Source organism: Parasteatoda tepidariorum, chromosome 7 (genome assembly GCF_982258835.1).
Source record: "Parasteatoda tepidariorum strain Cologne lab strain chromosome 7, Ptep-v5.0, whole genome shotgun sequence".
Taxonomy (NCBI): domain Eukaryota; kingdom Metazoa; phylum Arthropoda; class Arachnida; order Araneae; family Theridiidae; genus Parasteatoda; species Parasteatoda tepidariorum.
This window is the reverse complement of record NC_141761.1, coordinates 59,688,657-59,715,447: the sequence shown is the minus strand read 5'-3', so window position 1 is coordinate 59,715,447 and position 26,791 is coordinate 59,688,657. Positions and strand designations below refer to the sequence as shown.

General features: G+C 28.4%; 1 protein-coding gene and 1 long non-coding RNA gene across 2 annotated transcripts; one reads left to right on the top strand and one right to left on the bottom strand.

The window, feature by feature from the left end:
* Positions 1-200: 200 nt before the first annotated feature.
* On the bottom strand, positions 201-18,932 carry LOC107448801 (uncharacterized). The gene is made up of 8 exons (XM_016064141.4): positions 18,763-18,932; positions 16,229-16,570; positions 11,587-11,658; positions 9,381-9,518; positions 6,856-6,961; positions 6,691-6,776; positions 3,065-3,434; positions 201-416 (listed from the first exon to the last, which is right to left on the bottom strand). The coding sequence occupies exons 1-8, from the start codon at positions 18,802-18,804 to the stop codon at positions 358-360; spliced, it is 1,215 nt and encodes a 404-aa protein (XP_015919627.2). The 5' UTR covers positions 18,805-18,932; the 3' UTR covers positions 201-357.
* A 1,755-nt stretch (positions 18,933-20,687) lies between these two features.
* On the top strand, positions 20,688-25,160 carry LOC107442982 (uncharacterized). Its single transcript, XR_015435537.1, has 3 exons — positions 20,688-20,926; positions 23,161-23,307; positions 24,982-25,160. It is a non-coding gene; the product is annotated as an uncharacterized LOC107442982 (long non-coding RNA).
* The last annotated feature ends 1,631 nt before the right edge of the window (positions 25,161-26,791 follow it).

The window sequence follows — 26,791 nt, the reverse complement described above, 5'->3', positions numbered from 1 at the left end:
AAAATCACTTTAGCCCATATCTAAACACATAAAAAACCTATTTAATGCCTATTACCCATTAAATTTATTTAATAGTTAATAAAAGTAACAACTTTCGCTTTTTCCGTTATAGAAGAAGAATTTTATAAAAATTACTTTTGACTTGCTTGAAGAATTTAATTTGAAATTTTCAGATGGATGGTAGAGTGCTTAAAAGAAACTAGATATAATACATTTTTATTATGTAAATGAAAATACTCTTTTCACTTAATATATACATTAACTCAGATTCTTGGATGCATTGCAGCTAGAAACAAAAATAATTCTCTTTCTTGATCAGCAATTGAAAATAAATATACATAGCTTGTAACTTCATTTTTAAAAATCCTCACAAAAAGACTCTTCATCAAGATTTCCCAAAAGTTCATCAAAATCATCTAAAAAAAATTTAAATGCATAAAAAAACTGCATTTTCAATAAGGAAACTAGGCATGCTCAGTAGAAAAATTTTAAATTGCAATTTTGCTGACCTTTCCAACTCTAAATATTTGATGTTGTATCTATTTGTAGAATGATATAAAAGTGAGCTTAAACTGCAGCGAAAAGAAAATTTTATTCTAAATGCCACTCTAAGAAAACTGTGCACTAACATTTTCAATCATAAAATAATTCTTTAAATTTTCTGCAAAAACTTACTTACGAAAAGTATTTTATCTATTTTCAATATAGAAAAGAGAAAAAAAAGCAATCTTTGCTATTTTAGGCGTTTCACGACATAAATTTTTTTTTTGCTCTGTAGAGTGGATGACAGAAAATATGAAATATTTAGGAAGATATGTATTTCCTAACTTCATTTGATAACCCTAAGTTCAAAAATTTTTACTTAAATTTTATTTTTTTAAAAAAAATCCATTATTTATAGTTTAGTTTGAAAATTTCGAATGCATCTATTTAATACACAGAAAAAAATTATTCTGAACTCTTTAATATTTTTAAATCAAATTATTAAGGAAAAATTTCTCTAGTAATATGCTTATAAAGAAAAACAGAATTTTGATTCGGTCATATTACTTCCAAAATGGACGAAATATTATCAGCTACATAGAAAATAGTAAAACTCTTAAATGAACTCAACACCTGGCACTGCATTTACTGTTCCTTTCAAAGCTTTGAGCTCGCTCGTATTTTTAAAATGAAGAACGTAGAAAGAGATGTCTTAAAGCTTCATTTATGGTCATTTTAAAATGCATGTCTAAATCTAAATAATTGATGCTTAAAATCGATACTGATTTTGGCCCATGTCCAACCGTTGGGGGTTTGGTCCTCACTGGCCGAAGACTCGCCGTGTAGTAAATAGTCCTCCATGTTCCCATAACAAATCATACATCAGGGGGTACTGATCCAGGGTCTGGATTGGGGTCAAAATTACAAGGCTACAAATTTGAACATGAGTAGTCGTAAACCCAAAATTAGTTTGGCTGTTCAACGACGGTTATAAAATAAAATGTGGAAATAGATCTTAATACAATAAAACTTCGTCTTTCTTTTGATATAACGTCCGATTTCCGTATTACATTAAAACATTTGTTGGACATAGTAATTCTTTTTTAATTTCAAAGCCTAGATGAGTGAAGCTATCAACTGCCTCACAGTTATACTCCTCACTTTTGAAGTAGATTTTCAAGATTTTGTGCAAGGCATGTATCTCATTAATTCTGAGGCCCGTCATAAGAGACTCTTTTTCTAAAGATAAGAAAGCTTCTTTTCTCTGGTTTTGATGTTGGAATCTCTAACCATTTTTTTTTAATGCTATTAAAAATAAGGCACGTTGGTGCATCCTTCTGTCAAACACACTTCTTCATTACCATAAACTATTCTGTATTAGATTACGATTTTAGTTTCATTTAATATGAGGCTTAACAACTTGCCCGGAATTTTAAACTCTGCTATGGGAGCCTTTTGATTAAAACTATAAGCAGTTTTAAAGTAGATTAAGCAGTGGTGTGTATCAATACCGAATTCTTTTGTCTTCATAATCTGTCAGATGTTGAATATCTGATCTATAGCTGCAGAAAATCTGTTAAATAGAATATTTGAAAATACTTAAACTTGCCGATTTCTCTATACAATATAACACTATAAGCCGATTCCTCTATGCAATGTAACACCCAAGTATATCTCCTTTCTTGTGTATTACACAGGCTATACTCATTTCCTTTTCCTTAGGTGTTATTTCTTGTCCCCATATTGCTTGTATAAAATCAAATACTTAGTTAGTAGTTTTCTCTCCGCCATTTTTCAATAATTATTCATTATAATTCACCATTACAAGCACATTAAATAAAATATAAAAATCACTTAATGTTTTTTTTTAACTACCTATAGCTCACAATAACAATAAGTACATTCATTAAGTTGTTATGTTACCCACGTTATACTGGGTAGTCAATAGTTTGAATGACCAATAATTTAAAAAACTGTTTTGGAAATACTATATATTTTACTGCAGTACTATAGAAAAGGAGGGTTGCCAGTATAAAATACTGGAATTATATCAAAGGTAGTTTGTAGGTAGTGGTCAGTATCGCAAAATAATAAATCCATAACTTTCATGGCTCCCTTGACCACACTACTTTTACTACAAAAAAGCAATAAGATCAAATTCAACAAAACTGACTGTTCTCAAACATTTCTTATTAAACACCCATCAACAACTGTTTTAATAATATAACTAAACCCTAAAGGGAGAGAATATGCTCTTTTGAGTACAAAAACTACAGTGCGGCATAGTTATTGAAAATGATAATTCTTTTGAAATGAAAGTTTCATAATTTTTCTCAACAGTGCCACTTGTTGATGGACTTAGTAACTAAACATGAAACTTGATAAAAAATAAATCAGCCCATTTCCTGAGCGGAACACAGCTAACTACATTTCCAATCTTCTTTAAATTATTTTTCTTATGTCACTTTTAGAACACCCTTAACAAGTTACTTTTAGTTTATAGACAACACCATACAGGTAATACACAGGTAATACAGATTAATACACCATAAGGATAAATTTTACAGTAATAAATACTTACCCATTTCTAAATCAGGATGACTCAAATTTGCTGCATCAATTGACATATTTGAATGATTAATTACATTTGAGTTTGAAGGAGAATTGACATTAGCATGGGATATCCTTATGGGTAGAAATGTTCGAGATCCTGATGATGGTGTTAATTCATCGTTTCTGTTAGGTGTTTGTTTTAAGGTTGGTGTAATTTTTGAATGATGTAGTTTCCCAGACTTCTTTAAAAGTTTTGGAGTCTCTGGAAAAATGCAACCATTTAAAGATTCTTCAACTATACTATCCCAGTTTTGTATATGATGAACAGTTCCGTCATCAAGATATATGGATACTAAATTTGTCTTTTCTAACAGCATAACATTACATACAAATGTAATCTAAAAAGTAGAAATAAATCTTATTTATGAAAGAAAAACAGACTAAATATTAAAAGAACAAAACTAGGTGTTGAGAAAAATTGCACATGTAAATACAATAAGCTCAAACAAATCCTATTTGCAACCTGAATATGGTTGTTACATTGCAAATGAAATATATACCGTTGGAAATCTATAGGACAAATTTTAATTGGCTTTACCAGCTTTCAACCAACTAAGTTAATTATAATAATATATCTAGATTTACATTTCAAATGGAACAACAACAACAAAAAGATTTGAAAAACACACCTTTATCAATAAATCTCTAAAATTAAACAAAATTAAGTTCTAGCAAGTTTAATTTATTTTGAAAAATTGTTTCATTAGCAAAGCTTGTATTAATTTTGCGAATTATAAAACATAGGCACAGTGAGGCCTTTTCCTGAAAACAAATTATATTGCAATAATTTCTTATGAATTGTGCTACAGTTGAAAAATAATTTTTAACAACTTTCTTGGGTATATTTTTTCCAAATTATCTTTTTCTAAAAGAAAAGCTTATTTAAAGTTTGCAGAGGAATAGGTTAAAACGTCAAAATAAAATAGTTCAAATTTGTTTATTTAAAAAACCAAGCAAACTGTTATAGTCTCTTGAGTTGTACTAATATGTATTTATTTTTTTAAATCTAACAAATAAAAAAGACATTAAAATAAAAAATTTCCTCTTAATTAATGTGGTGTGTAAATTTTAAAATAGCAAAATGTAAATTCTTGACAAGGTTTAATTCTCAGCTCATTGGCTTTAGTTCTGAGACTTTTGAGCGAATTTCAAAGGAATGTTTAATTTAAATAAATAAAAAAAAACTTGAATTTAAGTACTAATAAAAATGGAACAAAATATATTAGTGTTTCATAAAAAAAATCTATGCAGTGGCAAAAAGGAAAATTTTAAAAATGTAAATAATCAAATAATTAGTTAAATAGCTTTGCAAAATTTAATTTTAAAATGAAAATGTTTAGGATGATACATTAGATACTGAGATACTTTAAAACGTTTAAAAATTTTGGCTATATATTCAGCAGTTCTAGATGTTTGGTAACTCATTACTCTTAGGAGTGACTAACACCATTTCATATAATCATTGTTGAGGTTACAAGAGTTTTATTTTAGAAGTTATAAAGATACCTTTCGCAAAGCAAGTGTCTTTGTTTAAGCTTTTATTGCTTAATTCTAAAAATATATTATTCCAAATATATGCATACTAAAGCACACAAATAAAAAATAAAATAAAGCAGATGCATAACCACATTCAATCAAAAACATGTTTTTATAAAACTTGACAATCGTTAAATATGATATTTAATTCAAATCTCTTTACTAAATTAAGTGTAAATTAGCAGATATCTTTTATAATTAAGATAAAATGATATCGTTAAAAAACAATGAAAAATCATAAATTGGATTTACGCTAAGCTTAAAGTAAAGTTTCTCGTAAGTTTACTACATTTAGGAATTAATTGCTCTATTTATATATTTTTTCATTGTCGCTAAATTAGATTTTTAAAAACAATTAATTGTATTTTTTCTCAGCTTTCACTATTTAAAAACAATTTAAACTTTAGATTTTTCTATAGAAAAATATGTAGATTAATGTGTTTTAAAAAAAAACGTAGGCCTCATAATTCAAAATTTTTCCATCCATTATTAAATTAAATAATAAAAAGTTATTAGAATTTATTTTTCACATGAAACTATCTTCTGGGAGAAAATTTTTTTTGAAATTGCTCAATTAGTTTCAAAGATATGATCAAAAACACAAAAATTAAAGGTACATACCATTAAGGGTATTATCTTAACAATACAGGGTACAACATAAAGGGTATTAACATTCTAACTTACATCCACTCTCCTGACAAAACTATAAGAGTCATGATTTCCAGATTGAGGCTAGCCCCATATTTCAAGGGTCATAAAGCCAAATAAAGTGATATATATATGTCATGGGCAATGTAAATAATTGGGCATTGTTTATAATGCCCGGGCAATTTAAAAAGCGCCCAGAAGGATATGACAAAATGATAAATTATGTTGCAATTATTACATTGCCAGGTCATTATGTATAATGCTAAAAGTCAAGTAGGCAATTTGTGTCACACACAGCCACAGGGTGTCATGGGATATTCATCCACTTTTAGATGCACCTGGATAATTTTTTTTTTTTAATTTTTTCCCGCACTTGCACTGTAAGATGAAGTAGTTGCACTGTAAGATTGCAACTACTTCAATTACTCTTATCCGGCTCAGTTTTTATTAAATTTGTTTTTTAATTTTAAAGTAATAATTTCAGTATCAGTTTAAAATTGATTCAAACGCTTTGCTTAATTTTTTTTAAATATTTAAGCTATAGCAAAAGTGGCACTAGACCTAGTATATATTTCGGACATTTACCGAAGGTCTAGTCATACTAGGTCTGGTCAAGTGCCACTGCCCGGTATACCATACACTGATGTTTTTTTAAGGTTCAGTGCCACTGCCCGGTATACATTTGCCTGGTATACCCTACACTGATGTTTTTTTAAGATCAAGTGCCACTGCCCGATATATATTTGCCCGATACTCCAAACACTGATGTTTGTTCTAATCTATCGTCAGTAAGTATTAAAATATCGAATAAAAATTATATCCACGAATAAATTAGTATCAAATTGGATGTAATAAATATTTCGGACATTCACCAAAGCGACTAATTTGATTGTCAACATTCACCGGAAATAATTGGCCAGCCAGAATCACACCACACGCACGTGGTTGTCCCATTGCTGTCAATTAATCAAAGTGCCCAAAGAAATAATAGCGGTATTTATAATGACCGGGCAATGTGAGAAATTATCGTAAAGTAATTCAATTTTATCAAATTGTCCAATTTAAATGGTCATTATTCATAATAAATAAGCATTATGAATACTGACCTAAATAATTACATTGCCCGTAACATATATATATCACATCCAAATATGTTTATCCAAAGAATATATGTTTTTGTATCTGTTTTCATAACTTAACAGTTAGCACTTAACATTAATTAATTTGCATATTTGATGTCACTCTCAGGAACCATCAAGATATACACTTAGCTCATGGAATCCGATAATTGAAATAAAAATTATTCTGGGTGACTTTTTTTGTGCACTGTACATATATAATCCATAGTGATAACAATAAAAACGAAATATCCATTAAAAAATTCATTTTTATATTATTGAAAAGTATTACTTTTTTCAGAACTAGGGAAGTTCCAGTTTTAATATAATTTCTGTAATGTTCAAGAACTTCTTTATCAACTTTTCCTGTGATTTCACCTGAAATGTTATAGAAAAATTCAAAATTATCTGAATAGTTTTCTCTTTAATAACATTAAAATATGCATGCAAAACTAACCAGTGTCATCCATATAAATTGATACTGGTTCATCAGAGTCAAATTGCTTTATATACAGACAAAGAATTGGAACAACTATATGTTTTGGCAATTTTTTCCTTGAAGTCTAAAATAAATAAATTCAGGGTAATTAGTAGAAATTTAATTCTTCAATCACTTTTTCAACAAAATAAAATTTTATTAAAAGTTATTTAAAACAAATGAACAACTCAAACACCAAATATATGGTACCATTTTAAAGACTGGCATGACATGAGTAAATATTATTTATTTCATAAAATTATCAGTCCTGTATTGCAAATTTGTAAAAAACTTATTTTCTTAAAATGGAAGCTATTTAAAAAAATACAAAAAATTCTACAGATAGAGAATATCATTAATAGCCAATAACAATTTCAAATATTAGTAGAAAAAAATATTTTTAGAATGATGTAAGCCTTCCTAATACAAAATAAATAGGCATTAAAAATTTGGCTTAATACAAATTACCAACAAAACTTCCATAATAGAAGATAATTAAAAGATGATATTCCCTGAAATTTGTTTCTTCAAAATGTTTTTTTAACATTTTCTTCAGAAATATTCAATCATATAAATAAAAAGCTTTAAAAATAAAATTTTTCAAATTATTAAAAATGAAAAAAATTATTTTGTATCTGTCACACCTTATGTGAAAACTAACTTAAAAAATTTCCCAACATTTTGTGCTTATTCCAGAATGATTTTTACAAATTTCCCATTATTAATTTTCAGCTGTGTATTATTCTTAAACGTAAAATACATTACAAAACACTTATAAAAAAAACTATTAGAGTAGAAAATAAATGACTTAATAAAAGTAAAAGATTACTACAAGACAAATTTTTTGAAGAGGGAAAAAAAATTCCAATTTTAGGTACCTAAAAACTTAACTAATACAGTCAACCCTCCTATAACGCGGTGAGTGTGTACCGCGTTATATGGAAACCGCGCTATAAGAAACTCGGATTTAACTGTACAAACCAGGCTAATTCGTAGCGCGTTCTATGGAAACCGTCTACCGCGTTGTATGGAAACCGCGCTATAAGAAACGCAGAATTAGTACAAATCACATCATTCGTACCGCGTTATATGGAGACCAATAAGGACAAGATAAATTATCAATTATTTTTATTGAATTGAAGAGTTTATATAAAGAAATGATACCAAAATTAAACTAAAAAAACTGTTTTCCAACAAAAACAAGAAAGACTTTAGTAAAATTTAATCTTTCAACACTCATCCTCGCTGTCAGATAATATGAGTCGCCTAACTCGTCTTCTTTTAATAGGCAAAATGTCTTCCTCACTTGGCACATTCACATTGGTTTTCGATTGTAGCTTTTTTTTTGACGGAAATCGCGTTCTAAGAGTACCGCGTTATAGGAGGGCTGTTGCATTTTCAACTCTGCGTTATATGGAAACCGCGTTCTGAGAGTACCGCGTTATAGGAGGGTTGACTGTACATTCTCTGATTAATTTTTTTTGGGGGGGGGGAGTTTTTAAATTTAATTCCCTGACTTTTCTAGTTCTGTGGTCATCCTGATTTTACACAGATAAAGTTTATGGATAAAATGATGCATCCTAACATTGTTTTGTATTAGGATTGAAAAAAAAAAACTTTTTCTTTTAATCACTTGAAAACCATGAATGTTAAAACATTTTCATTTTATTATTTCTTTTGTTTTAGCTTTGTATCTGTTGATTTGTTTATGCTGTTAAATAGTCAAAATTTTGATCAGTGATAAATTCGATCCCCGGCAGCCAAAGACTCCCAGTGTAGCAAATGGTGACTGATCCATGTTAAATCTGTCGAGTTGCAAAGTCCTCCATGTTCCCATAACAAATCAATATCTCTGGGGATACTGATCCAGGAGTTTCCTTGTCTTCTGGAATGGATCAAAATCAAGACTATGGAGTCGAACGTTAGTAATCGTAATCCCAAAATTGGGTCGGCTGTTCAACGACGGATATATAAAAATGGAAAAGTGTACAGAGACTTCATGTGGAATTTTCTGGTAACATTTATAACAGCATAGCAATGCATTCTATCAAATAATACATTGGATATTTATTTTTACAAAACACATTTTTTTTCTCTCCGTTTTGCTATGAATGATTAATGAATTATGTTGCTAGTCAGAAAGAAAAGTAAAAATTGGGATTGGTAATTAATTTTGCTACAAGCAATTAGGATTAATTGAAACTTGTAATGTCATTCAGCACAGACTTTGATTAGCAATAATTTTAGCTTGGTCTCATTCAGGAATTAATTGTAACTTGTGTAGTCATTGAACACAGGGCTCCAATTGAAATATAAGCAGTTGATTGCGAATATATTCTGCTTGTAGTGATTAAGAAATGATTAAAACCTATATAGGCATCCAGTTCCCCATTAAAAATTTGAGGCTAATCAGAAAGTTGTTATTTACATGAGTTAATTACTATTTTATACATTATTGTTATAATTTACATGAGTTAATTACTATTTTATGCATTTCTACTTACATCACTTCGAACTTGTTGAACACTGAAGTTTTGAGCATTTGAGAGGAAACTGTGGTTGGATGAAACATCTAGTTGAAGTTTGTTCCACGAGGGAGCCGTCAGCAACTCTTCAACAGAAAATTGAGAGCTTTTTATTGGCTACAAAAATATAAACAATTATAAATATTGCGAAATACAAAATTTTTTTTAAAAAAACTGAACTTTTAATACAATAATGAAAAATATAACAGCATTTTAATATTGTTATATTTTTTAGCTATGCTAAAACAAGGTAAATATTTTTCATATAAAAAATAAAGACAAATTTTAGGCTTTTAAGCTAGCAGTTAGGCTCGTGGGTATCATCTTATATTATGTTTTTAAGTTTTGAAATCAAATATTTAATCAAGAATTGGTTGCATACTTCATAACCACAATCAATTTTACTACCTAAAAAATATAAGTTAATTTAAGTATAGCAATTACGATAAACTGATAGCCATAAATAATAATAACAAGAGTTGCTATTAATAACTTAAGAAATATTTAACCATGCATAGACAGTATTGAAAAAAAAAATGGGAAAAATTCATTTTAAAAAGAATTTTATATGATTTCAATTTAAGGAGAAAAAAGAATATTCAAAAAAAGAGTGCACTTTATTTGCTGTTTTTAGTGTACCATGTCATACATAAAATAAGACAAGTTTGGACATAAGTATTTTATTCATATCTACACAGTTCAATTCTAGTATGAAAACTGCTATTGACAGCAACATCTGTTGGCTATATGATACCAATACAGAATGTTTTTATGTCATCTAGAGATGAGACAGTCTCAATAGAATAGCCCTAGTCCAGCACAGGCTCTTTGGCTTAAATAAATTTTTAGGCTCTTGAAAAATTTTCATATGCTTAACTACCTTCAAATAAACAGACAGTATAAAAAAAATATATAAAATAATGTATATCATATATCCATGAGTTTCAGCTTTATATCTTTAACAAATTTTAGCTTTAACCAATTATATTAAATCCCAGGTATGCAAGCATTCAAACAAATCTAATCTACCCCAGGCTCGTATTCAAAATATTTAGGATAAGACAGCCGAAAACTCGTTCAAGCTCACGTCTTACGCTTTAAAATGCCTTTAAAGTGTTACTCAACCAACAAATTTGGCATTCAATGATATTTTAGAAATTATTGAAAGAATATTTATTTTAATTATATAAATTTTAGTTTGTTTTATCAAGATTTATATATCTAACGTCATTGCAAAGAGGAAGGATAAAAACAGGTCTTAGGCAGGGAAAGAGGGCACAATATTTATTTCATCATTATTAGAGAGATAACAATCATCCAAGTGACACAAAATCATTGCTCTCCTCAATAAGAGTAAGGGAAAATCTTGCAAAGTAAATTCGTAAAATGTTTCGTTTAAGAGAATAAGGGAAATTTTAATTGGTTTGCTAAATAGGTCCAGGGAAAAAGTGTTTCCCACAAATTAGCAAAGGGAAAAACCTCAAAATGTTAATTAAGGCATACTTGAACTAAAAATAGATTAAAACACAGGAGGTAAATTTTAAAGTGGGAGAAAAAGCATTTCATTTTGAACAATAAATTAAGAAAAAGATTTACAGAAAAGGAATAAAATAAAAAGTTTAGTTGAAGCTGTCTTTTGTTAGATATATATATGTAAAATGATGCAGTCGGACCGAGCAGGAAAACAGACACAGGATTTTAATTAAATCAGAGTAACTTTTATTTGATCATTCTTAGTTGAGTGGGAGCGAAGAAGTGATGTTTACTCCATCAGCAAACAGTCTTTCTGGTAGGGAAAATCTTGCAAAAAATCCTAAAATGTCTCTATTTAGGGAAAAGAGGGAAATCTCAGAAATTACTATTGGTTAATGAACTTGCTCGAGTGATTCCCACGGCTTAATAGGGAAAAAAGATCTTTATTTAAATTTATGCATAGTTGGGCCAAAAATAGATCTAGAAACAGGATGTAGCTTTTAAAAGTGTGAGAAAGTATTTCGATTTGAATAATTAATTAGTAATAAAGTAGGAGTTGTTTTATAGCAAAGAAACTAACATAAAAAGATTAATTGAAGCTTTTTATGTTATATATATATATATATATATACACACACATACGTCATATAACATTATAATGAAATACTAATTGATAAAAGAGCTAATAATTAGCTAGGAACAGAAACATTACTTCAACTTCCAACTCAGTAGGCTTAAAGTTCTTGGAAACATCAGAACTACCAACTGACAGTTTTCTTGGAGGCTAATTGAAATATAAAATTATATAAGTTTTACATATCAAAATGTACTATTTAAAAATATTATACTACATTGAAAAATGTTTTCTTTACAGAATTTAGAACAGTAAATTCTCAGAATTTATGAAGAAAAAAAAAACTTATGCAACTATGTAAACTTTAGACTCGAACAAAGATATGATATAAATAATCCTAAGAAATCTAAGAGGTAAACTCAGTTCGTGCTAGCTTATTTATCAAAATATCCCTCTTTTTCTAATCCTTGCATTGATAAATATCATTTTTCTTCTAGCTTAGCAACAAAACTACCAATATCTGTTTTCGTTTTAGTTTCAAATCATTTTCAAGTTTATAAATAATACTTAATTAGTCTCTTAAAGATCTGATCAGTATTGAGGCATTTAACACATACCTTGCCAATACAATTTTGGTTAAAGTCATGTTTTTTAGTTTTAAATTATGTCAGTATCTCTAACTACTCTACTCAGTAAGGCAAGTTGGCATCATAAAGGTTTTTTTTAAAACTTTTTTACTGAAATACAACATAATGGAATTAAAATACATTGGGATAGATTTTAATTTTAGCAAGACATTTTTAAATTAAATAGCAAATTGAGTTTGGAAAGATTTATAAAAGTAAATTTTTATGTCATTATTGAATAGGTAATCCAAATATATGTAAAAACCATAAATAAGTAGCTAAATCTCAAACATAGCTCAATTTACTTTCAGACAATTTATGCTTATTTGAATACTAGATTTAAGCTGAATTTATGTTTATTTCTCTCCTCTAAGCAAAAATTTGGATAATAAATAAAGAGCTTAAATAAGTTGTCAGTAAAAGAAAGAAGAAAAAAAATTAAAATAAAAAAATTCAAAAGTTCAATTTGATATAAGTAAATTTAAATAAATTGCTATACTAAATGTACATTAAGTAAAAGTAAATATTATATATATATATATATATATATATATATATATATATATATATATATATATATATATATATATATATATATATATATATATATATATATATATATATATATATATACACACATCAGGGTTGGCAGGTTTTTGACATGTGACAGTTTTTGACAGTTTAAACCATGGTTTAAACCGTCACGTCAAAAACCTCACTGTCAAAAATGTCGAAAATGTCAAAAACCTATATTCATATGTGAAATTTAATTAATGGATAAAATTTATATATTTTTTAAAGGATGGTGTTTCTAAATATGTTCTAGAAAAAATAAATTTAAAATTTTGAAGAAACACTTATATTTTGAATAGTAACCAAAATCTTGTACTTTTGAAAACTCACATCTTTTGTAATATTATGTATTCATTTTCATGTGTTATTGAAAATCTGCAGTGATATTACAGGGTGGCCACTCGAATCAGATTTTAAATTTCCCTGATTTTTCCAGGTTTTCCAGATAAAAATCTTAAAATTTCCAGGTTTTTGTTTCTTTTTTCTTATAAAGTATAGGATGTGTACAAGAAAAGTATCTATATTATAAAATATTTTATTCAAAATGTTACTTTTTTAACATATCATACTTGAAAAAAATAATTTATTTTGACAATTTTCAAGATTTTTTATTTATTTTTTAATGTTTTGGTACAAAATTTTGAATCAAAAATCATATATTGACCAACAAAGGAGCCTTTTTTTAAAATTAAAATATGTTATAAGAGGTTAATATGAATTAGAAAAAATTGCCATTAATGCAACAATTTTAACAATTTGTCGACAAACATTGCTGTTAGCGATTGTAAAAAAATGTGTGATTCGTTGGTTTGCTCAGAAAAAATAATTCACAGATTTCTTTGAATGGGAGTAGAAAAAGAAAAAGAGTGCGATATAAAATCCATTATCATAAAATTTAATCAACTAATTTTTGGAGAATTTTATAAAGTTAAAAATACAAAAACATTTTGTCAAAATCGAGAAAAAAAAATAACCACCAAATTATTGGAACAAACTTGAGCCATAAATGGATTCAGCCCAAGGACAGAATTTAAAAACAGAAGCTAATATCCTAATCCCTTTTTCCACCAGAATCTTTCCTAAATTTTCCTAAATTCCCATAGCGGTCAAAGGTTTCCACATTTGTTTAGCAACCGTGGGAGAATTTTATATGGCATTCTAGTTTAACAGAATTATAATGGTGCAAATTTTGATGCAAGCAAAGTATTGCTAAGTTGATGATATTTCAACTGTTTGGCGATACATTTCCGTTAAAAAAAAGTGGGTATAATGGATGAAATAATTTAAATTAGTGAAATTAAAAAAATTATCAAAGAAAAATTTCCAGCTTTTCTTTAAAATTCCCTGATTTTTCCAGGTTTTTATCCAAATTTCCCTGATATTTCCAGGTTTTTTCCAGTATAAAAAAATTCCCTGATAATTCCAGGTTTTCCAGGTGGGTGGCCACCCTGTATTATTAAGAAATTTATTTAATAAATTATTAAGAAATTTAGTGTATAGTATAGATCAGTGGTGCGCAAACTTTTTTCAACTGCGACCCCTTTTGTAGAGAGAAAATTTTTGGCGACCCCTAGAGATAAATGTTCACAAATACGATGTATATTTTGAGCATTTCTTTCGTTTTATCGAATAAAAACATCATCATATTTGACTCATATTAATTTTATTTATAATTTCAAGAAAATACTTCTTGTATAACACAAAAATCAGTAAATTGCCCTTTAATGAGATGTATGTGGCTGCAAGTTTCTAATTATCTCATCAATGTTTGGATGTATGTTGCTAATTGCAATTCGCATATCATCTTCAGGGTTTAAACGCGAGCGGTATTTAGTTTTTATTGAAACTAGTTTGCTAAATCCAGTTTCACTTAAATACGTTGATGCAAATTGTATTAACACTCTGATGGTATTCTTGTATAAAATGGGATATTGTTTTTCCACGGATAGCCAGATAGAGAATACATTACGCATTAGGTCAAAGAAAGAGTGGACAGCATGAAATTGCAGTGACGGCGCTTCACTCTTTATATGTACACTGTATAGTATGCAGCATGCAGGAATAATGCATTTCATAAAAATTTGGTGACCCCCAAAAAACTTCTGGCGACCCCCACAGGGGTCGCGACCCCTAGTTTGCGCACCACTGGTATAGATTATACTAAAAATTAAGACATTTTTAAAGATAAACATTAGCAGTTTTGTACATTAGACATCTTCTTTTAAAGAAAAATCTTTTTAATATTCTTTTAAATCTTCTTAATAATCTTTTTAACAGAAGACAATACAAATTTAAGTGCTTTCTGTTAAATACACAGAGTAGTTGGTGTCGATTTACAGTATATTCAGCCTATTCATTTACTATGCTGAAAATTTAGTTTATCCAAATACTTGTGAATTTCATTTTGCTGAATACAATATAGTTTTGTTGAATATCTAAATATTCAGCTGTTGAATAATTACTTCTTGCTTTCAAGATATGCATTATTTGTATTCTTAAAACAAGTGGAGAAAAAAAAATTAAGAGATAAAAATTGTTTTAAAATGATAAGTGTAATAATTATAAATAAATATAATAAACAATATGAATTATATTTATCATTATTCATAAATATAACAACTTTTAAATTCAAATTAACATACTGGATAATAAAGATATTCGGTATAACATTAAATATTTTTTTTTTATACACTTGTATCTTATATCAAGTTTGTATTTATACAACATAACTTGTATGTTCCTTATAAATATTAGTTATTTGTTCCTTATATGTCAAAAATGCATAGTAATAAACTTTTAATTTTCTTAAGTATCAAAAAGAAATTTTTTTTTTTTAAATATAAATATTTGAACAATTTTTGTGCAAAATTTTTCTGCACATGCATTTGAATATAAATTTCTGAGATTTTAAATCTGTTATTTTACCTTAATTTTAATTAAAAAATATTTTAAAACCTGCTGATTACCTACAGTATAATTAAATTTCAATATAATGCACGGCAACTGTTGGTAGTTTTGAAGTTTATATGTATATTTTCTTGGCAAACTTCAGTTTTTGACATTTTTGACGGTTTAAACCAGTATTATACCCATGTCATGTCAAAAACCACTTTTTGACATCAAAAACCCAACCCTGATATATATATATATATATATATAAAAGGATTAAAAAAAATTAATATAATATAGTAGAAGATCTTTATAATGCAAATCTTGAAATCTGTGGCTTAGCGTTTTAAGGAATTTCTTAATCAATAGATCATTACACTTATCTTTAAACTTACTTTCTAAATATTACAATATTAGTCTGAGACAGATCAATCTTAAAATGCTTTAATAATTTTATACTAAATGCTTTAATATTTGTAAATAATTTTAAAAACACAAAATTTGCACTTGTACCTATTTATTATTTGCACAAAAAAACTTAAATTTTCTGCAGAATTAGCAGAAAACAAATTAATCCATTTTGTTTACTTAGCTTTTTAAATTAGAATATATAGAATTGAATTATATACATCTTCTACTGTATCTTGAAAATTGTATTATAAATTTTTCAAAGAATTAATAAACTATACTACCTCATCAAAAAAAATTCCAGCTGGGCCTGGAAACTTTCTTTTAATTGCTTTTGGTGTATATCCAGGAAGAAAACGGTGATTAGTACTGAAATTTTCATCTTGAACAAAACTTGAATTATTTATATCAGGATTAATATCATGATAATCATCAGAGTTTTTGATACCACAAAAATCAGTTTTTTTATAGGAACTAGAGATTTCGGAATGATAGTTTTTTAATTGATTTTGGTGTGTCGATGGAAGTAACTGATTTCCTTGTTTAACTGAGTAACTCTCTTCTGCCACTTTCTGTGAAGATGTTTCGATCTCAGATATACTTCGTAAAGCATCAGCAAAAAACTCCTGATTAAGAAAAATTAATGATAGATCAAGCTTTTAGTAAATATCATCAATAAATGAGATCACTGGAATCTTTTGACCCCAGGTATAAAGAAAATATACAAAATAATGCACACAACTTAACTTATCCATAGACATTTTAAAATACCTACAGAGTGATTATTAAATAACTAACAACATCCAAGGGTCTGTCCAGGCCGAATTTACTACCAAATTTTTATAAATTGTACAAATTGAGCAACATTATTAAATAAATGGGAGATTTATATTTTCAAATTTTTCATTTAGTCTTAAACAGTAATTAGTACTTTTCTGAACATTCAAAATTAATGATGTATAACTAATTAAACATTTCAAAATGTCTAAATCAAAATGATAAGAAATTAATTCAGATACAATCCAAATCCTGTTAATTAAGTGAATTTTTCTTAAGATTATTGCATTAGAAAAATAAAATATCAAATCCGTCCAATGAAAATTTGACAAATGTTAAAACGGTAACGAAAATAATTTATCATTGCACAATATTTTGTTCATTTCAATAAAAATATTACTATTGCATAAAATTAATATTAATATAATTTTTCAACTCTTTTATTTTGTTATTTGTACCATATCCATGACTTTTAATATGACTTTTTTGACCATGACCTACTTTTTTTATACCTGTATTCCTGGAAGTTTTTAAAATTTCTCGCAAATGTTAGCTTTTTTTTCTACGATAAACTTGCAACTTCAACAATAACCATACTAGTAACAGAAATTTAAAATTTTCAAATAACAATATCTACTTTTATTTTATCAAAACATGAGCTTTACGGAATGTTTCCCATGCCAATAGGAAATCTATAGGAATCCTTCTTAGTTTAAATTGCCCAATATTTTCAATTGCCTATGTTTGAGTCAAAAAAAACCTAAAGTTAATGAGAATATATCTCTATCATGATCTATGGCAAAAAAAAAAAAAAAATGACAAGTCTTGGCAACTTCCTGGCAGCGGCCTGCGAAAAACTAAAAAGAGAAACATTACACAAGGTAAGCAACTTGAAGAGTAGAATTTTCAGAGACGTCTGACAAACCTTGACACGTTTTTTTTTTATTTCTTTTTAAATAAATAAATGCAAATTTAAAATCCATTTGGGGCTTTGGCAATAGTTGTTGGTGCGATAGATCAAGATATGTATATTTGTCCCCAAATTAATAAATTAAAAAACATTTTTATTTTACTAATGATATCTCTAATTTCTTGTGCATGAATAATAACATTATGTCCAATTTTGTATTCAAGAACTTCAGTATTCCATAACTCTAAAATGAAGTGACTTAAATTAAAAGCTAAAAGAATTAAAAATGTCTCATAAAAATATGGTTCGCTGTAGATGTGAGAACAATTATTACATCTTTCTTTTTCTAATAAATAATATAAAATTGTTACATTTTTTACATGCAATTATCTTTAAATTTATCAGTACACTTTTTTTGAATTTATAATTCATTTTTTCTACAATATTATCTTTATATTCATATTAAAATTACTATTCAAATTAGTATTAACATATTTCAAAAATACTCATTATATCTATGAACTTTATCTTTAAATCATTCAAAGCATTTATGATAATTATACTTCGTAATAAGTTAATTAAAATTTATTTATAATGCAATATGCCTTTACCACTGGGAATATTTTAAATTATTAATAGTACAAAATAATTTAATGGTAGCTATGAATTTTAAAGGAAAAAATTTTGATTCTGTTTATTTCTTACTAAGTATTTTATTAAAATTTTTAATACTTCAAACAATAGTAATTTAGCAGAATAAAAGCTACAAAAAAATTTAAATGCTATTCTCACCATGTTAAGTTAAAAATACTAGAGTAATTTTGTTTTTGAATTCAAGCAAAAAAAACAAAAATTTCAAGCTTAAAAGTTTTATAGTAATCAGAAATTTTTCAAATTAAATTTAATCTCACTTGCATTCATATAATTTCTTATAATATCTTCAAATAACAAGATGAATAGAGAATATTTTACAAAACATATTTGCAACCATTAACAATAAAAAATTAAAAGCGTAAAAAATAACCACATCGTCAAAGCATTTATGAAAAAAGAATCAAATATAGACTTAATAAAAATACACTTATTTTAAAGCAATAGAGCAAACATGGTTTAAACATATCTACATCTTACATCGTCTTCCTCAAAAGAACAATTTCCAGCTATATCCACCATGAATAAAAAATACTTAATGTAAATTAATAGCCTTTTAAATTGATTTTAAATAAAATTTTAGCTCATTTCGATTTTAAACTTCGAGCGCGTGATGTAAGCGCAAATTGTCAACAGTACAGCTTTCTCTGAAAGAAATAAAAACGGTTCAGTGTCATACAGTTGAAAAGGTTTAAACTGTTTAAAAATATTAGTAGTGTTTTATAACCGATACGGAAAACTGCATGAAAAAAAACGATTAAACCTTTTTCGTTCACATATTCATGCCCTATTTCGTTTTCTTCGCTTGTAGTCTTTCAATCTTTTTTTTTCATGCCGGGATGGCTGAGAGACAAGATGGATTGGAACGCAATAATATCGATTGGTTGATAATATCGATTTAAGTTAAATCAATTTTTAAATTAAAATTTCGTTATAGTTTATTTACGTCGCACTAGAGCCAAAGAATATAGAGCCCTCTGTATTCTTTGCTGGAGCTGCACGATGGGCTATTGCCGACGGTCTGGAAAAGGAATGGCATTACAATTTTGATCCTCTGCACTTTACTGTAGAACAATTTAACGAGGACCAATACCGCACTCCCTCGATCCTTTCATAGACTGATCCAAGCGGTTACCCACCCCCACACTGACCGCAGCCAGTGATGCTTGACTTTAGTGTTCCATTGGGAACAGTATCTTAACGATCAGTCCACCTATTATTATACTCTTATCTATTATAAATATACTCTTTGTGCCGTAACTACCACTACGAAAGTTATAAATTAATTCACCTGTATATTCGACATGATAACTTAATACAATCATGAGGTACCTTTCGATAGATGAAGGTTGGCATAGTCGATAACTCCGCGCCCCCCCCCACATTGGTGACCCGGACGGGATGCGAACACACGCTATCTTGACAGTAACGCCTACTTCGATGGATGGTCCACATTGAACTGTTGACTTGCTACTTGTGACTGCGACATTGTCCACCTCCTTAAGCTGTTGCTACTCAGTCTCGTCTTAATCATGCACAACGTCAGCCTGCATACACTCGACTGCTAAATGCAACACAGGAGCGACTACGACCGTGAAGTTAATACACCTCTCACATTCAGCACTTAAAAATAAAATTAAAAAAACCCGGTGACCTTAATCCAGTTCTCCCGGTCTTTCACAAGTACAGCGACTAGTGGTATCCGTTCATGGAATTCTATCCCTGATAAAATTCTGGTGGGGGAGTATTGTGGCGTAACTACCACTAGGAAAGTTAAACATCAATTCACTAGTATATAAGACATGCTAACTTGATTCAATCATGAGGTACCTTTTAATAGATGAAGGTTGGCATTGTCGATAACAACGCCCCACACACTCTTTCTTATTAATAACCTAGGTGTCTACATATCACAAATATTTCCGCGTAGCTCGAATATGCTATCTGGGGAGAAGACAGGTTCCATATCTTGACCCCCCCCTCCCCATCTTCTCAGTTGTATAGGAATGTGCTATAATGTTTCCTCTTAATATTTTTCGTATTTACTTATCAAACCCAAGTAGCACAGGGATATTGTAACAGCTTTGGTCTACATCGACCGACATTGTCAATATTGGCGAAAACCGAAATTGTGTGTACGATATTGTACGATTCCCGTCGATTTCACATTAAAAATCTGTTTGTAAAATTTTCATTTAAAACTTTATTGTGTTCTTAAATCAAAATTAATCATTTAAAAGACAAAAAAGGACGTCAAATTGTTGTAATTCCAAAAAATAAATTTAAAATATAAATTTAGAGATATCCGAATAACAACCGGACAATATTTGATATCGATATTGTAATCGTGTTTTTGTCACGGCATCGATCGTTTTCACTAAATACTGAAATTTGAGATATTCACCACTCGGAACCGTAACACGTTAAGATGCTGTTTATCATTTTCCGCTACACCAGCTGTCTATTTATCTTTTGTCTTCGTATATTTAAATCCAATTTCGTCTCATAAGATTTATATCTTAGCGTATAATGTAAGTGGAATTAAAATGATTTCGATTTAGCGAGCCCGAAAACTCAAACCAGCTGAAGATGAAGGAGAATTAATGCACCTTGTGGAAGTGAGCGAATTCTCTGATCTTGGCAGGTATGTTCTGTTTTTAATATATATAATTATATATTCCAGGAATTACATTGATTTTTTCCTTTTTCATGTCCAGGCAGCTTAACTATTTAATTATATCACATTATTCAATTCTCATATTCACAAAACAGTGGCGAAATTTTATAGTATGTTTGGAGGTGTTAAGCCTTCTGACATGCTTATGTTTATATTTTTTCACACCTGCAACTTGTACTTTCGATGAAAAATATTTTTTAATACTTAAACTAATTAAAAATTTAAGAGCTAAGCGAGCTAGCAAATAGATCATATTTGCATATTTTTTAATTATTAATTTGTCATGGTAGATTGAAATGTCTTTTTTTTTCGAAATTTTAAATTGATGATTTAGTATGTCTACTAGATTGATTTAATATGTCTGCTGAAGATTTAATAAGATCTCTAATATTGCTGCTAGTAAGAAGTTTTTTTCTCAACCGTACAAGTTTGCAGCTATATATATATATATATATATATATATATATATATATATATATATATATATATATATATGTATGTTTAATTATTATTATGTTTAAGGTATTTAGTTAATATATATATATATATATATATATATACTGTTTAAATTACAAAATAAAAAGAATTGAATCATGAAAATTTTATATGTCTACATCTTACTTACCGAACCGAATAGCTCATTAATCAAGTAATAAATAATTTCAGACAGGGTTTTGATATGTGTATATATATTTGCTAGAATTATGCCAATTTCCTCTTCTTTTTTTTTTAGTCCAAGTTTGTTAACTATTAAATTATATCACATTATTCAATTCTGATATTCCCAAAGATCTTGTTTACTTTTATTGGTTCTGTGCACTATAACAATTTGTCTGCTCCTCTCGGACTAAAAAAATGTTTAAAAGACTTGAAATATGACGAAAATTACCTTTTTTTATTTTTTGACAGAAATTTACCAGTTATATTTTAATCATGCCTTAAAATAATAACTTTTTGACATGTTCAATATATGCCAATAGTAGCATAAATTGATGTATTTTTTCTGTTGTATTTTCGTTAGTTATTGATGTTGAATTTAAATATCCCGATAAACAACCTGAAAAATTTGAATCTTGTATTTGGGTATTTACTTTCTAAGTCAATAATTGTGTTGAATTTTATCAGTTATTGCTGCTGATTTCTCCATAGTTTTTAAATCTTTTTTTTTATGCGATATTTTTATACAACAGCCTAATCTAGAAATGAAACACTCATTTGAGGCGACCGATTCGTGTGAATTTGCCGTAAATCTTTTTTTTTTTGCCAAGTACTACTGCGTATTTAATGATTTGCAATTTTATTGTGATGATTAGTTACAAAAGGTAAAGGAAATAATTTCTGTGTCCCCCGGCCTCCCAACAAAATGCCAAAATGTTACATGTAATGTTATAATAAAAATTACATGTTCAATTTAAAAAAAGTTACATATAGTTTTTTTTTTTTTTAAACACAGTGCTTTTGTTATTTTAAATTAGCAGCATACATGTTTATTATTATGAAAGGTATCTTGCAGAAAGATATTAGTGCTAGAGAGTTTTGTCGCAGATAGCTCGAAAAAATTCTGCCTCAAGGATTCAGAGTATAACAGCTTTGGTTATACCTATCATTTCAATTAATGTTATTATATTGCCTTTTTAAATTTATTGTTAGTGTTTTTGTCGGAGAAAATAGTAACTTCGGTAAGTCACGACAACTTCTTGGAATTATTGATGGAAAGTCAGGGATTTGAAAATCTTAAATGTCGCAGATACCCCGTACATAATGAAAAGCAATCCATAGCTGAATATGTCCCAACTTTGCAACATATTTTAACGTATGTGATTCTGAAGTCAAATATGACTGTGATAAGTGTTTTGATGGTATAGGTATTTCTCCGCACACAATTTATACTTAGAATTTGTGATAATTGAATTTGTAAACATACAATCTGATACTGCAATGTTTAATATATTTATGCAAAGGCAATTGCTTTGAAAGCTTCTCATATACAAAGTAAAGAACTAATGCAAGAACTCTTTTGGTGAAAAGTGACCGAAGTCATATATAATATATTATAAAAATGAAAAATTTAGATAATTCCTTCCTTCAGCAATCCCATGCCCGTTTTACTTGTATGGTCTTAATTGATGATAAAATATGAGATACATTTTGTAATGGTTATTAAAACATTATATATGTATATATTTTTTTTCTTCTTTCAGATATGTTATTTTGAAACCATCTGTAAAGGCTATCTATGCTCTTTTACTTCAGCACCATCTTGGAATTGGCGATGACGTATTGTAAATTAGAATGAAAAGGGAAACAGTGTTTTGAAAGCCTCTCAGCTGTTACAAACACCATCTTGGGTAATTTTATAGACATAGAATTTTAAAATTTGTAATAAGACTTTACTTTTTCATGAGTCATTATCTTGCATTAAAATGGATCAGTTATTCCTTAAATTAATTACCCTGGTCCTTCCTGTTTTATTTTGTTTAGTTTGTATTCTAAACTCTGATACTTTTACATTTTACAGCATTGTATGTTTCAAAGGTTAGCCACTCTTAAAGTTTTGTAATGTTTTTCATGGCATCTTTTCTCAACTACTAGCTATCAGGGTTTGTTGATTTAAATCAGCTTGATTCAAATCATGATTTAATACATGATTTAAATAAAATGATTTTTTTTTAAATCATTGATTTTGAAAGTTAAAAAACAGTGTTTTAAATTATTGATACTTTTATTGTTTTCTTTTCTTAGTTTTAAAATTTATTTTAAATAAATTGCTGCATTAATTAATTTTAGTTATTGAAATTACTTTCTTTCTTGGTGTATGTTAAATTCCAACAAATTTGAAATTACATTTTTAAAAATCTTTTTGATTCTTGAGATTGATTGGATAGCATTAAATGTGTACAGATTAAAGTACACATTTAATGCTGTCTTAATATAGACTTGCATGGCTGTAGAAAGTAATTAATAAACATGAATTTTTAAAAAAAAAATGCAAATGTAAATTAAAATTCTACCTTTTGATTGAAAAAGCATGGAATTAAAATTTACATTATATTTTATTGGTGGAAAATGTCTATTTCTAAAGCTTGAGGTTATATTAGAAGGGAAAAAAAGGGGGCTGATGAATTCAGATGTTTTTTCCTGATATAGTGTCATTCTTCCCTTTTAAAGTCTATTTGAAGCAGTAGAGTTATTAACTGGTATTTTTTTCCTCATAATATGTTTATAGTATCTTTGACATTATCAGATTTTCTATAAAGAAATTTTGTGAAAAAAAAATTCCAATGAGTACATATTTTTAAAAAAAAATTTTTTTAGCTTAACTTATCTATTTTGATATAAGATTAAAATGAATATTTTAATATAAAAATGATTAAATATTTATTTATTTATTGATGAATCTATCATATTAAAAATCAAGAGAAAAAAATCTCACTTTTTAAATAAAATTATGATTTGCTAATTGAAACTTTGTTTTAATAGTTAAAGAACAGGGATCTGTGTCCAAGCCAAATTTATTACCACTTAGCGGTACCTTCACAAAATACTTCACTATATCTGAATCAGCACTGTGGTAAGCACATGTTAGATGTGGAATTCGTATTGACCCAGCCGGGTTCCAATCCCTGCCGATACTGGGGTTGGAACCCGGATCACCTCATCGAAAGGTAGCCAAATAATTTTTAAAAATTATTCAAAGAAAAACTTTTTTCCATCTATTATATTATAAAATATAATATTTTCCATATGTTTTTAACTTACTCGTAAAGGGTCGTAAGGTTCTTACTGTAAACTTACTCATATTCCATATGTTATAAACTTACTGAAAACATAAAAACTGCTCTGATTCTATACAACAGAATTGTCAACCTAGGGATTAGCATAAACGCTGCTAGTAGTACTTGCGTTATGCTTCTGTCCACTTTAGTTCATGTAATGTTTTCAATATAACTATTTGTCTTTTAATTTAAAAATATTAAAATTAACCCCAGTTCATGTCATGTCTTTTTTTTTTTTTTTTTCAGCTGCTACCTTCAGACTGTTTGAAGAAACTAGCTGACTAGAAAAAGCTGAAAAATTTGGTGAAGTTCTTGCCACCGCCAACGACCGGGAAGGCAGGAAGACTAAGTTTGTCTCAAATGACAGTTTTGTTTTAGAAACAATTGATTGTATTAAAGAATATAATAAATTATAGAAATTATTATATTATTCTTTACTGTTTAATAAAAACTATATTTCATTTACAGATTTGACAACCGTAGAGAATAGATAATAAGATAACTGAATAGATATTTTGGCAACACTTTAATGGACAAAGGCTATAAGTAAATTAAATCGCAGCTTATTCTGCCATGCTTACCCTTTTTTAAATCAGAAATCTGAGGAAGTGACTCCTGTTATTTTATTATGACAATATCAGTGTAAATATTGCTTTTTTTCTTCTTTTTAATCAGTTTTCTTAAAATCAAACCTGATGCTTTGAAGATAAGGAATTTTGTTTTCCATGCATACTATTTAAGTAAAATACAGATTATATAGTACTAAAACGTCACAGCAAAAAAGTTTATCGTTTTAAATTAAACATATTGTAATTTTAATCTACATAGTAAAATATAGATGCTGTGAAAATTATTGCACAAATCACTTAAAATATTAAAATTATTTCTCAGTATAAATGGCTGCTTGTACCCTGAAAAAGAGAAGAAATATCTTAACAAAACTATTTACTTTCTAGCTTATTTTCTAGAATATTAGTAAAATATACCTGCCTACCCAAACTTATTAAATATTAATAACTAAGCTGCAGAATTTAAAATTCTATAAGTTTTGGTAATGTCAAATAATTTAATTTTAAACAAGCTAGAATGGTTCTGTTATCAGCTTTTTCCAGGTTACAAACAGGCATGAATATTTTCAAAAGCTAATTTTTACTTTCTCAAATAACGTAATTTTGGCGATTGTCGGCATTCCACAGCATTCGTTTTTTGAATATCGTGTTGACGATGTCGGTTGGCATAGTACAACGTTTGTAAATGCAGAGAGATGTCGATCGACGTTCCCCAACGTTTTTACAATATCGAACAATGTTGTTTTGCAATATTGAATATACGTTATAAAAGGGGTCCATTTTTATATAGTACAATATTTCGCTACGATATTGTACAATGTTCAAAGCTAAGTTTTTACGATATCGTTTTTGTGAATTGTGCTACTTGGGAAATTATTTTCTAAATTTCCATGACTTCTTCCTTTAGACCTATGTTCTATATAATTTTCAGTTCCATATAGTTTCCTAGTTTAAAAGTTTTTAATCTATTTGAAAATCGTCCAGCAGTTAACTGATAGTAAAGACACGGTTCCCAATAAAGCACCGAATAAATCAAAGGTCAGTAAGCGGGTGGGTGACCACTTTGATCAGCTTGCGTAGAGACCGAGGGAGTGGTATCGGTCCTCGTTAAATTGTTAGATCGTAAAGTGCTCTTCTTCGCGAGCAGGTCTTCGGGCTACCAAAGTAAGGTAGTCACCCCCTCTGCAAAGGATCAAAATTGCGATATGTCTTCGGGGATTTTTCCAGACCGTCGCCAATAGCCCATAGTGCAGCTCTAGTGTGACGTAAATAATGTACCTACCTATTTGAAAATCAAGACAGAAATAATTGTACTTTCTTTTCCTATGACTCTCCTCACTCTAATGGTGAAAGCATACAAAACGTAGAGGGTTCGTTGCTGTTCATTTACGTCGCATTAGAGCTGCACAATGGGCTATTGGCGACGGTCTGGGAAACATCCCTGAGGATGATCCGAAGACATGCCATCACAAGTTTGATCCCCGGCA